At 43.8% G+C, this 13,859-nt stretch overlaps 3 protein-coding genes across 3 annotated transcripts in view; 1 reads left to right on the top strand and 2 right to left on the bottom strand. All coding sequences in view use genetic code 11, as the record gives it.

The window, feature by feature from the left end:
* Positions 1–1,145: 1,145 nt before the first annotated feature.
* Positions 1,146–1,346, bottom strand: EGR_04912 (hypothetical protein; the record flags this gene model as incomplete). The annotated part of the gene is made up of 1 exon (XM_024494161.1): positions 1,146–1,346. The coding sequence occupies one exon, from the start codon at positions 1,344–1,346 to the stop codon at positions 1,146–1,148; it is 201 nt and encodes a 66-aa protein (XP_024351398.1).
* A 7,298-nt stretch (positions 1,347–8,644) lies between these two features.
* Positions 8,645–11,700, bottom strand: EGR_04911 (hypothetical protein; the record flags this gene model as incomplete). Its single annotated transcript, XM_024494160.1, has 4 exons — positions 8,645–8,753; positions 9,599–9,692; positions 10,654–10,906; positions 11,536–11,700. 4 exons carry the CDS (start codon positions 11,698–11,700, stop codon positions 8,645–8,647), a joined length of 621 nt encoding a protein of 206 aa, XP_024351397.1.
* Positions 11,701–12,860: 1,160 nt separating this feature from the next.
* EGR_04910 (hypothetical protein) overlaps positions 12,861–13,859 on the top strand; it is a gene marked incomplete at both ends in the record, with an annotated part of 2,148 nt that continues 1,149 nt past the window's right edge. The window contains 2 exons of the mRNA XM_024494159.1: positions 12,861–12,881; positions 13,512–13,671. Coding sequence (XP_024351396.1) covers positions 12,861–12,881; positions 13,512–13,671 — 181 coding nt within the window. The remainder of the gene's footprint in view (positions 12,882–13,511; positions 13,672–13,859) is intronic.

Below are 13,859 nucleotides of genomic sequence, written 5' to 3'. Positions count from 1 at the left end.
ACGCCCTTTGTGCTGCAATCGGTTCAATGTACACATCGTAGGCAACAATTTCCTTTTAACCCTTAACCTCAAGTCTTTGCGCAATTAATGCATGGTCAAAGTTGCGTTATCCAGGTTGGCATAATACCTCTGCCGGTGGACTACCACCTGCCCTTGGAACACGAAGCACTCTAACTATTCATGGACTTCTACACCACTGACTGAAAGTTCAGTCCTCGGTTTTGTGTTTGTACTTTCATAGTCACACACATAAAGTCGGAACTCAGCAACCACCTCATCGTAGATTCAGCTTCGATGTCATTTGCTACTTGAGGTAGACCCATATGCAAACGAATGGCTACAAGGACACCTAAAACTGTTTGCTTGGAAGGGTGCATCCGGCAGCAACTCATGAACCACAATTCAGTCTTACCTGAGCAATGAGCGAGGAAATGGCAGGGCGAAATTCTTAATTAGTGTTGATGGACAATACCTCCACGTTTGTCAGATAATGCTCCACTACGGACAGGCACATTCTCTCCTAAACGAAGGTCCACAACAATTAGATCTGCGTAGCTATCGCCTAATCTTCGCGTGCCCCAACGTACCTCAAAGGTCCGCCAACCCACGGCGCCCCATTCAAAGGGTGGCGGGAGAGGGAACAATTCTGTCTTTTCCTCCTTTGACACCGCCACTTCTGACATAAAACAGATTGGAAATGGCGATATTAGGCAAAGATCCTCCAGCCACCTCCATTTCATTAGTCACGGCTAAGTTTACATCCTCCCAGCCCTTTTATGGCTCATGACAACTCGTCTTTTGTTTTGACATGACTTATTAACATTACAGGGGAGAATCAAACTGCTACAGACCATCGCATTCCCATGTCCTTCAAAGCAAAGCGTGATTAGGTTTAATTCCAAATCATGAAAAGTACATCAAACAAATTATTTGCAAGCATTTGGTGTTTTATAACAAGATGGTACCAACCAGGAAAGTAATTTCTTCACTCATTTGCTGCCATACAACTATTAATTCAACTCCCTCTCACTGGCCGGTACAACGAAACAATCTAAGAGCTGGAACTCTAGCCCACACCCTCCAATGTCACTTACGCAAGGCGATGCGAAAGGACTCATTGAAGGTTTCAAAGGGTGAGACAGTCTTCACACTCTCCGCTCGTCGAGCCAATAGTCGACGACGCCGTCACAACGCATGCAGGGTCCAATGCACACTCCTGTCACCTTGTCACCACTGTCGCTGCGACGGCCTCCTCTACGACGCTGACACGCGTCTTCACTGACGCTTCCATTGCACTGCAAGCCGTCAAACTCGCACAACTGGCGTCCTGAAAGGGGCAAATTCATTTATCCAATCTGATGGTGAACACAGGCTCACGGATAATGGAACTACATCTCCACAACTCACTTCATTAACATTTGAAACATTAAACGAGAACCACTGTACGCAGTGCATAATTTTGTTGATGATGATCAGAAGTGCAGATCTGCTTACAGCCGACATGGCAGGCTGAAAACAGTTGAGACGGAGGGAGAAGAGGAAGAGGCAAATGTCGGTTGCGTTTGATCTTGTCATGCGACCTCTAGCACTTCCTTCAATGCTTGTGCACTAATTTTGTGACTTAAACATTCAATAAGTCGACTATTCTAGGGTAAGTTGGTTGGTCATTCAAGAAGAAACGTGTTTACCCCTTGAGGGAGGTGTCCCTCCACCACACAAATCCAATGCCTCCTCATCGAGTGCTTTATTAATGCAGGCTTTAAGGCGTGTCAACTCGAAATTTGACGTAAGTGTTCTGCCAAAAGCCAGTGCTTTGTGTGTTCCACTTTTCCGCCTAATCAGCAAAGCAGTAGTGGATCAATTCGTAATTCAGACCTTCTACACCCCATCCTCCTCAGCTTTCATTGAATCATCAAACAAACTGCCCATCAGGGAACATATTCCTACAGCAGTACCTCTCTCCGCTCGTTGACATGCTATTCTACCATTGGAATTCTTCTGACAATAAGCAAATTATAAATGCAATGTTACAGCATTTCTGACTGAACACACGCGGAACACATTTGAGCCTTCCATTTGCCTCCTCGGCTCATTCTTCCTCCGCAGCTTCAGTCGCCACCTCGACGACATGCAGTTTGATCGACATTGTTTCAGGTACCACCTCACCACCTCCTCCTCAAACGCGTCTCGACTCGCCAACCTCACAACCACCTTCAGAGAAGACGCTCATGTGCTCTGGCCACCCGCCTATCTGCAAAAATCACTCCGGCAGGTCACTGAATCATCAAGAATGGGAAAAATTACTTTTCTCTATTAAGAACTACGCAGTTGAAAAAAGCACCTGTTGCAACCCTTAAAGGACGCCAATCTTGTGCCAAACCATTTTGAAAAGTTCTTTTTATACGAGGATGAAAGAAGACTTTGTTGTAGCAAACCTGGAAGCACATGAGACGAACACGTCATGGTATTTTGGGTTGGCATTTTCGAACAGCTCATCGTGACACACAAAATAGGTATCACAATCACAAAAAAGCGAACCAACAAAGGGGTACATGATAAGAAAGGAGGGTTGGTCTGTTTTGTCTACAATTTCGCCCCGCCAATTTTAAACTATGGCTTCATCTACACAGTGAGGTAGTAAAGCAGTTCAAAGCGTCGCCGAGTGGACCGAGCGTGTAGGGCGGAGCAAGAGTGTGGCGGTGAAAAACAACCTCCATCGGTGTCAAACACATGCACAATGCCACTCCTAATTGTCTTACAGGTATTGCAAAATAGCAAAAACTTGGTTGCAGGAACTGGACAAGTTTTGCCCCAAGCATCCACCCTTTCCTACTCATTTGAATAAAGATAAGCTGAAGTGAAGTCCCTTGAAATTCGAGTGCTTGTGCCACACCCACTCTACATTATTGTCCATTTCTTGGGAGATACGCAAAACGTACTGCAATGTCCACTTCAAATAAACATTACTTCAGTTTCGTACCAATAGTCATGATCAAAAAGAACAGGAGGCGGAACACCCTTTCACAGAACCGAAATCGTCGTCATTTTGGGGTTCAAAATCAGGAATTCATTTGTCGGTGTCTCGGTCTCGTTATCCTATTGGCTAGAAAATAGACGGGAAAATATTGCCCACGAGACGATAAGGAGGTGCGAACGACCCTGAAGCGTAACGCTCCCTTGTGGGCAGGAGCATGATAGCGTCAGATTTTCGGCTTCCTGATTCAAAACGCTGCATTTCTGTGCTCAAACATCCCATCGCCCTTCATCCAAGGCGATATACAAACCCATCCTACTCTTCGACTTATTTGACAAAGTTGGAGGGGAAGAAACAACTCACAATCCGCAATTTTTCAAGCATTGCAAGGAATCATTACCCTTCGACGACGTAAATCGTTTCGGATTTCAACCAAAAGGTGAATTCAAGCCTTATTTACTGTTTTCACATCAGTGCAATAGGACTCACAACTTTACTTTCGGCTAAGCAGCCCTGCAAACAGCAATTCGCACACAAATCACGCTCACCGTTGAACATTTCCACCCTCCAGCCACCCTTTATCAGAAGAATAGACTTCTCCAATGCGACTACCTTAAAGAAGGGATTATGAGGGAGTGCTATTCCCACCAAAATCCATTTCAGATGCCACTCTCTAACATCACCTCGGACACTATCAACACGCCATTGCCTTCCTTTCTTTTTTGCTCCTCATCGCACCACTGCCATTGGTGTTTGCAGAAGTGTGGGTGTAACAACCGCTGCAAGCTGCCCACACAATACTCAAAATAACACGAAAATGGGTATTCATTCTACCACGTAATGATCCATTTCGATTGCATGCCAGTTCTCCTTCCACACTTCCACCTCCTCTGCTTTACCACAAAGATGTTACCTCAGTGACAAGACCCTCCCTTAGAGGACAGACAGACACCACAGCCCCTCACATTTTTTATGCTCTTCCAAACGTTAACAATATCAACCAATCCTTTTGCTACAATCACTTGTCAGCTATCACATTAATGAAACGCACGCTCACACATGTAGCTCAGAGCGTCGCATATAAGTGCTCCTGTCAACAAACCAAATATAAAACGAACACTGCTTCAGTGAACTCACTTTATGTGCACGAAGGTAAAAGGAGTCGCCACGTTTGTACACCTCCTCAACTTCCTTATGACAACTCTCCGCCTCCCAACGATCAATCCATTGGCTCAGTCGCACCTCCAAGTGGTCTCAACTCGGACGGTGTCTGCACAGACATTCAATGCGAGCGCGCACGTGCAACAACCAGAAGCAGACCTAAATCATTAAGCCAGGCATTTGATTTGTAACTTCAAGAGGCATCAAAAGGGAGGGTTGGGGGTAGGCAGTCTACTTTTGGAAGGGGATTTGCAGTCTCTCTTGGGGCTTGGAGCGCTTTTGCAAATAGCAAATATTTCACTTAAAAATTACGAAGTGTGGATTCAAATGGACAGTTTAGCACTGCTTGCAAAAAAAACATCCGATACATTTTTAGGTGCGAGAAATATGCCTGTTCACAGGCAAAGTTCATTTTCAACTCGTTTATGTTAAACTACTCGGCATAGAAAGTATTTGCTTCACCCCTTTAAGGGCAACTGCATTGGTGGCATGAAGAATACCTTCCCCAGAGGGGCAGATAAGTGACTTGTTTTGTAAACCACAGTGACAAGAGAGCTGTCAGGAGACTAGAGATTTCACTGTAAAAACGTTCTGCTGTTCCGCGACTTAACCAAAAAAGACAAGTAAGTAAACAACATGTTTCAGCTGACTATAGGATTACCTATTGTCGCTAGGTCTATTAAATATATTTCGTCCACATCTAAAACAACCCCTTCGCTTCTTCTGGCCTCACTGCTAAAAACATAAAGATAGGTATAAACTAACATTATCTACAAATTTAATGCTATTGTTTCGGACCCAGCGATTTTAATAGTAGCGAAATCTACCAACATTGCCACAAATTCTTACTTAGCTGAGGCCAAACCAAACTCCTTTTAACCATTCAAATACAATTATTCGCACGATAAAAGAGCAACAGAGGCGATAAACATTTCGACAGTCCTTTCACTTTAAAACTAGCATATCTAAGAATCCACAAATGAAGCCCAGTCCTACAGCAAAAAGCAGCAAACTGGTGCGTAGAAAAAGACAAGAAGCAAGATACGGCACATTAAAGCAAATTATGCAGATTTGTACAATTATCCATAATCCTACCGCCCCATACATTCAAGAATGCCTGAGGAGGCGACCTGCAGGCCTGACTGAAACACCGGTACACACAACCCTACTGAATGCCCAGTGAGTTTTCCCAGCTGCTGTAACGCTGTAGATGCCCATCACATTCCAGTAGAGGACAATCTGGTTGTGCAGTAGTAAGCCATCCGAGTTGGAGTTTTGGAAAATCCATCGCCTGAGGACTGACTGTAGCAAAGCAAAAAATTAGCCATTAACAGGTCTACGTTATGAAAATTAAGAGACCACTAAGATAACAATCCTCACATCGTACATGGATAACAAAAAAGGAGGAAATTTAAACAATGCTTCATGATTAGGGAACGGCAAGTGTTATAATAGTAAAACCAGAATAGTTGATCAATCACCGGCGTATGCCGCAACAAGAGTTGGGTGTCCCTTCTAATTTCATTAGATTTATGGGCACCTACTCAGTCAACTCAGCCTTACAGCGAGAGCAAAGTAACCGCCGACCATGATAGGTTCAGCAATCCACCTCAGCGGCCTTAAGACCAAATCGTAGACGAAAAGAAACAAAACGATAACTAATCATTTTTTATTCCAGCCTTTGTATGAATCTGTCAAAAATAAAATATCTGCACCACATTAGCTTATTCCCTGTTTTCCATGTTGGAATATATTAGAGGGTACGTCTGTTGATTTCAAATAAATGGCACTCGATTTTAACTTCTAATCGGAAAACAACTAAGCATTTGTAAAGGAGAACGTTATTTCCTATTCTATGCCCACAATCCTTTTATTTTTTGACACTACTTGGGCAAAGCAAGCGAATTTCCTAAGCATTGCAGTTAACTCGATGAATATTTATTTTCATAATTCTAATCTAGTCGGTGACCCATAGTTAATCCCAAATTACTCTGCACGCTGACTAAGCGGATTTCATTGTCAGAGGATATGTGATTCTATCTTGTCTCTCGAGTGTCGTGTGACAGGCATCAAAACTTTTTAAGCGCTTGCGCCAATTTGCTCTTCTCCGAGCAATGTTAGACAGCGACATGACAATTCTGTCTAAAAGTCCTCCATCCACTCATTCTGCTTGCGTCAAAATACTCCACATTTTATATTCTTTGGCTACAGTGCGCGGAAATTTAATCATTCCATTGTTTTGGCAGAACAAATCTTGTATGCATTAGGAACAACTAATTGGTTGAACCGTTGGAATTTCAGAACGGTGGCACGTTTTACCCTATAGGAGCTAACCATCTCGTGGCAGTAAAATTGGAGCGAAAATGATAAAAGAGATGTAAAAGTGACCAATCCTGGCATTTGATTAATAAAAGATTTCCATGATGAGAGGTCATAACATGCTCTGGGCGGGCGAGATACAGATGCTCCTGTCATGCACTGTCTAAAATTCCCGCACGACGCCGAAAAAAAAAGGCGGGAAATCACAACGTGAACGAGGGCAAGCATTTGACATGGTAATGAAGTCATATTGATGGCCTGTCAGATTTCACCTCTCACCAACAACGAACCCACATTCTACTCCTCATTCCTAGAGACGCCACTTATCTGCCTTTGGTAATGAGGCAAGATGTGCCCCGTGAGTGCACAGGGTATGCCTCTCAGTGCCCCCACTCAATCGTGCTTCCTCTTTCCCAAAGTTGCTCCTTACAAACGCGTTGCGCATTTGCGCTGTCGCCAACCTCCATTTCGTGGCAAACGCATCAAGTTGGAGAAGTGTTTCGGTGAGGAGAATCACATCTGCAGAGCAGCTCACCCTCCTATTGCTCGCCTATAGGACCAATTTACGATTGGAAACATTTAATTGACTGACATCGGTTGCAAGACTAACCAATGTAGGCGATAACAATAATTGACAGTATTGTTACCCCCTTCAATACAATATCTACCTCTTGTGAGGTAAACAGTAGACCTGATTCCCATATTTGGCTACTCGCTTTTTACTCTCACACAGTCACTACTAGCGCTTCCTTTACTCATCCATCTGTTTTGAGACTACACATTTGTGCTGCAAGCTGACGCAGCCATCCACCCTCACCATGCTGCTACCATGTGTTTCCGTATCTCAGGCAAGCTTCAAATGGTGGAAGAATAGTAATTGTTTTGGTGCTCAACACCGGCGCCACTAGTGATGTGCGAGTGTTGAAGTTCATGTACGTGCTTGTACGTGTACAGAATGAAGTGAATTGCACCGTCATGCCTTACTCGTTCTCCAGCTCGTGCTCTATAGATGAGCGCGCTACCACGCTGACCCTTTGCGTGATGCAGTGCAGTAGTAGTGGAGAGAGGTCGTTGTTCTCACACAAATGCAAGAGAGAGTTACAACAATCTTGGTAATTTGATTAAATAAACGCCACATAAAGGATTTGTTGTTCTCTCCTATCCACTGTGCTGTTTCTGGGTAATCTCTTCCAGGCGATGTGCATACCACTGCACTGACAAAGAAAATGTTGAATTATGCATTCTTATGCAAGATGGTGCACGAGCAAAGTTTGCGGAGTGAAGACTCCTCCTCAAAACATTGATGCTATAACAATGCAAGCAGGCTAGTGCGAGTAGGACTTGACAAGTCCCGGACACTAGCAGAAGCGACTGAGAGACGATGAAAGGATCCATCGCAGACCACTTCACTAGGTAAACTATGACGGCTCTTACGTGGCGCTTCTTTGCACTGCAGCATTGGAGAAGATCTTGCACATTTCACTTCCAATTCTACACATTTTACCCGCCTCACACAAGTGAGCTTTCTTATCATGTGTTCGTCTACTTCGACCGCATCGCCAATCCATCCCATCGACCGGCGAGGAATCGCTTTGCAGTTCCTTACCTTTAACAACAGCCAAATGTGCATTCTTGTCACAGCCTGCTCAACAATGCACCCACGTTTGACAGATTACTTCGCATGGTGTGTTCGCTGTGTTTGAGGGGGCATTAAAGCTACAAATCACACAATGCTCATTTGCACCTTTTCATTAGATTAGTGATTTAGAAGTGATGCCCCCTAGCGTAATGCGGGGGATTGGGTGAAGTTCAAATGGAACCTCTCACCTTCTTGCTCACTGCATTGTAACAAATAGGGAATGATTTAAGGTGGTTTTGCAAGCCCGCCCCAACTTCTTCCCATCGTTATGAAATAGGAAGAATAAATTTTCTACATCTTACCCTCCCTAGTAAAATTGTCACTCATGCTTGTTACATTTCCATGCAGGTGATCAAACAGTTGGCCGAACCACATTCAGTCAGATTGGGTTTGGGGACAGTAGTAACAAAGGAAAAAACAGTTGTGTTAATGGGCCGAAGGAACTAGCCGACTCAAGTTGGTGGTGCGGAATAAGTTGAACGTGATTAAGGTGGACTTGATCTAAGGCATGGTTTTCACACCCAAGGCATGTCAGTTTGAGCGAGCAAGTTCTACTGGTGTCCACGAGCAGTCCGCACTTCACTACTCCACCGCTTTAGCGCAATCCACTCAACTTTGTATTCGCAAATGCCCACATTCATCTTTCCACCGGGAGGCACACTGACAGCCATGAGAAGTGGGCTGATAATTGCCTACTCAATGTAGACTGCATGCAGTCCACATTATCATCGTCAAGTGCACTGCTGTGCTTCAACAATTTGGTGCAGGCAAACAGTACCATCACATGCTGGAAAGGAGGTCGAGTGATGAACCCAACACGCTCTCTGCATTGTAGCCTACAACTCGTGTAGGCGTTGTTTCCATTATCTATTTGTGCCTGTTTTAAAGAGAAGCCTCATCACAGACAAACAGAGAGACGTATATGCAATCAAAAATGCACTCCAATTGTTGACAGCTTAACTACGAGACTTTTGGAACAAATCGTTGACGTAAAGAAACAAAGACAGCAGTAGTCAAGACTAAAAGGTTTGCGTAGCATCTCTTTCTGTGACATGATTTATCTTCTAGAATCAGATATTTGAATATACTAGAGATTGTGCCACCTGATTTCAAAATAATGGCACTCGAGTTCAACCGCTGATCGAAAAACAGCCAAATGTTTGCAAAGAATAACGTTGCACAATTTCTGTATTTGTTGTCAACGCTTTTTCACTATTAGGGGTCACATTGTTGTTGGGAGTAGTAACGCTGTTGTCGGGGTTTAAACACAAATGAATAACGTCTGATGCATTTCCTGCATTATGGGGCCCTGAAGTGGAAACAGATTTGCCGGGAAAGCGCAGATTACTAGCTGTGATATTCCGCATGAAAAAAGGCCGGTAATTTGCACTAACTCACGCAAATGTTCTAGTATGAATTTCAGCCGCGCATAGGAAGACACATTTCAAATGCTGCGGAGTCAGGGCAGATTCGCCAGCCGAGACGGTGCTTCCTTCCTCGCCTACCTGTAAGCCATTGTAGTGAGAGCACAACGCTGAATACCAGAAGGTGAGGAAGTTAGACCAGTCCCGTCAGTCAACACAGTGGTATCTTCCTCCTCTACGTAAATAAAAAACAATCAAATGAGAGCACCACGCAACAAATTAAAGCTGCTTAAGTTTGAACTGTGTAGCACCCAGCATCACCAACTGTCATGTAGTGGGTAACTCAATAATGTGCTACTAAAGCAAGACACAGCAAATGCAACTAGGAAAATGAGTTAGTGGGAAATGCTTTTCGATGTGAAGATACACATCGTGATCACATGCACTGGCTTACCTGAGGGCATCACGACTTCTAATAACAAGATTGGAAAAGGCGATGTAAGGCAAAGTTCTTCCAGCCATTTCCATTCAAGCAGTCATATAAATGTGAGCCTTCACAAATTCTTGCATCCGCAGCTGATGCTCCTCCTTCATCACCTAAATGCTTATCACGAAGCATCCAATTTCGATGTTGCTTCTAATGAGGAGTGGCTAAGTCTTTGCAGAATGGCTATTAGCCAGTCACAGAAGGGATGGGGAAAACTGACATTACTCAAAGTCCACGTTGGGGAGCAGAATTGCAAAAGCAAAGCTCTCAATGCCCGCATAACCAAGACGAACAGTTAAAACAATAATCAAAGTATTGTATTTAACTTCAGGCAAAGTACAAAACTAATTTCCGCTAATCGGTTTGCAGAGGTGCACCCATCTTCCGCGCGCCACACCCTTCCCATCACTTTCTTCAAGGCTGCTCCTCAATGGCCTCAACGCAACGCACAACACCTTCGTGGGCGTTCATCCAATTCCACGAGTCTTGTGTTAGACACAAAAGGCATTTCGCCGTCTCCTTACTTTACACTACAATTCTTCAGCAAGTTATGGCGACGGTGAGCTATTCCAATGAGACCGCAGGCTCATCTCTGAGCCAAAAAGTATGCCTCTTACGGGAACGAGGCAAACTGATTGATCTGTGGATCACAGTAAGTTGATAAAGATGGAATTTACGCTTCGACTTTTAGACAAGGGATGGAAATTACGTGGAGGCACACCGACTGGTAGTAGCAGCCACGTTCCCAATTTTGATGAAACAATTAGCCTCTCAATGCGGTGAAATCGCAGTCCAGTGAAGGCGATTTTCGCCATTGTTAGCTTCCATTCAGTATTGTCGAGGCTGCCATCAACTACGCGTACACGGGCAGCATCGCAATTTCGGCAGAAAATGTAACGCCAATCTACCTGCTGGCACACAACCTTGGATCCGCCACCATCGCCGAATGGTGTGTGGATTTCCTAAGAAGGAGGTAGAAGAGGCCTTTCTAAGAGCTACAACTGACTGTCTGAAGAACTTCCCTAGACAACGTGGCAGAAGCGTGGTCAGTAGACAATGTGACAACGCTGAATCGTGAATTGATGTCGTTGTGCATTCCACTAATGAAAAAACATTTTGCAATTCTGTGTTTGCGAAGTGAAACGCTGATGCAGATAACAGCAGAGTATTTTGAAGTCCTGCTGGAGAAGAAACGTCAAGAAGACATGAGTGAGAAAAAACAATTTCAAGCGATTTCCAAATGGATGGATGTGGGGTGTGATGTGGTGGAAAGAGCAAAGATAATTAAAAAGACAATTTCGAAGATTGACTTGGCCAGGTTGTCATCATTGCTTCAAACCGAGTGGTGGAAATTTGCGGAGAAATATTCCGAATTGTTTGCTGCAGGTAAGCACAGTGAATGAGTGAATAGTTCGAAGGATGCGAGTGCAAGGGATGAACAATTTCCTTAGAGGACTATTAGACTATTTGGGGGTCATAGATAGGACTTGAGTAAAACGAAGGGCATTCAGCGCGGCGTTGGCGTTCCAAACCACTGCAGCTGCACTGGTAGCACAACCGTGGTGCATTTTGCAACAGGAGGACCAATTACAGGTGGCGTTAACACTTGAATTGGGGCCAAACCAGTGAGGAGACAGCAGTGGTCAATGGTAACATTGGTGTTAGTAATGGTAACAGCAAGAGCAGCTTCGTCACCTTTCTTGTAGTCACATCTCATAAGGTTCGCTTCGTCGCTGTTTGCGGAGACAGACCCCATTGGTAAGCTCGTAGGTTTGCATCAAGTCAACCGACATCCGCCTGTGACTATCTGGACCATAAATTCGGCAAGAATGGGTCTATTTCTGATGAAGCATTATCTGATAAGCATAAAGGCATTACCGAAAAACACTAAGTACAAATCACGCCTTCGCCATTACTTTGCACATTACCTAGTTGAGAATGAGTTGGAATTCATGAGCTGCTGTCACGATCTTCGTGCATTAATTGGTTCGATATACACATCGTAGGTAACGATTTGCTCTTGCCTATTATCCTCAAGCCTTTGCGTAATTAACGTACAGTCAAAGTCGCATTATCCAGTTTGGCATAATATCTGTGCCGGTGGACTACCACCTGCCCTTGAAACACGAAACACTCTCACTATTCATGGACTTCTACACCACTGACTGAAAGTTCAGTCCACGGTTTCGTGTTAGTACTTTCATAGTGGAACATGTAAAGTAGGAACTCAGCGACCACTTCATCGTGGGTTAAGCTACGACGTCTTTATTGCCCGAGGTGAATCCATATGCAAAGGAGTGGCTACAAGGACACCTAAAACTGTTTGCTTGGAAGGGTGTATCCGACAGCAACGCATGAACCACAATTCATTCTTACCTGAGCAATGCGCGAAGAAACGGCAAAGCGAAATCCTCAATTAGTGTTCATGGACAACACCTCCATGTTTGTCAAATAATACTTTACTACGAACAGGCACATTCTTGCCTAAATGAAGGTCCGCAACGTCATTGGCACCAAGCAGAGTCCAGTATTCAATAGGCCCTACCCCGTAACAGACACAGCCTCCCCTACCAAAATTCCCACGTCAATAAATCTATCGAAGTACCCGCTACATCAAAGAGACAAAACAATAAGGCAGCCAATAAAATCTAAAATAACAAGTTTGGATGTTTAGTATAACAGTTTTGTGCCACTAAAACTAAACGCAATAATTGCTTTTAATAGAACCATAGTTTTGTGTTGCACACTAAAAAAAGCAAGCTGTATGATATTCACTCTCCAATAAATACGCATAAGCATCTCTACATATGTGGGTGTAAGCATAAAAATGATATAATGACTTTAAGATTGCTTTTGTATTTATATGCACAAAACCACAACCGGTATTCTACATTTTTTTCGCAATGTTGAAAAAATATGAGTGCGGCTGCGAGTCGAGTTAGTTTTAAGTCTTGGATTACATCCCAGGGCTTTTGTGTGTGCTAATATTCAAACATAACCGTTTTGCCATGACTTCATTTCTTCACCCTCTCATTTTTATAAACAGGACCAAAATTGCCCTCCAAGGTTATCGCTTGTGTGTAAGGCTAGCTGGCCCACTGACTCATCTCTTCGTGTGGCAATGGGTTCCTTCAATGTTACGTCAATGATATTGCTACCTAGTGCGTATGACTAAGTTCTTTTAGGACCACTTTCCTTTCTTGTGTGGCCCTAAATGATAGGAATGGATTGTTCATATGTCTGCGCACGTTCCTGATGACAGTGTCGAAAGAAACGGAATTGAATATTTTGCGGTGCCTAATTAAAAAGTATTTAAGGGCCTAGGTGAGATGCGACCTAGTCTCTTTTGTGTATTTTCTTGTGTTGTACGATACCCTTCTGAATTTGAAGACTGGTGTTTCTTTCTTTTTGTTCTAGGATTAAGATGTCTGCCAACATGTTCATATCCCCAAAAAGTGATTGAACTTACAAAGCACAAGTGCCTTGCCATCACTTTTCCGAGTGGTTTTGAACTGCTTCAACACATACACCTGCAGTGAGAATTTGTCTGCCTGCCTTTGGGATTAGAACCCTGCGATTGCCGACGTGGCGCATCTGGAGTGTGTGGGACTCCTTGCCAAACCCGTGTTCTCTCGCAGTAACATTCAGCGTTGGGATGTGGTCACCGCTTTTAATGCTGAAATTGCTTGTCAATTTGCCAATTTTGCACTTGATTTGATTCAACTGGGTATTGGGATTACCGACCGACCTATGTGAGTGCTCCTTTCTTTTCCTGATTTAAGTCATTTTAATTAAAGTTGTATTGTTGAAAAACGGCTTCCGCGCTCCTCATTATAACTGTTTGTTTGCCACGTCTCATGTATGTGGCATGTGTTTCTTAACTGCTCATGATAACGGGAGATGTACCATACTGGG

The sequence above is a fragment of the Echinococcus granulosus genome (genome assembly GCF_000524195.1).
Source record: "Echinococcus granulosus chromosome Unknown EG_S00033, whole genome shotgun sequence".
Taxonomy (NCBI): domain Eukaryota; kingdom Metazoa; phylum Platyhelminthes; class Cestoda; order Cyclophyllidea; family Taeniidae; genus Echinococcus; species Echinococcus granulosus.
This window is presented reverse-complemented; position numbering and strand designations above follow the sequence as displayed.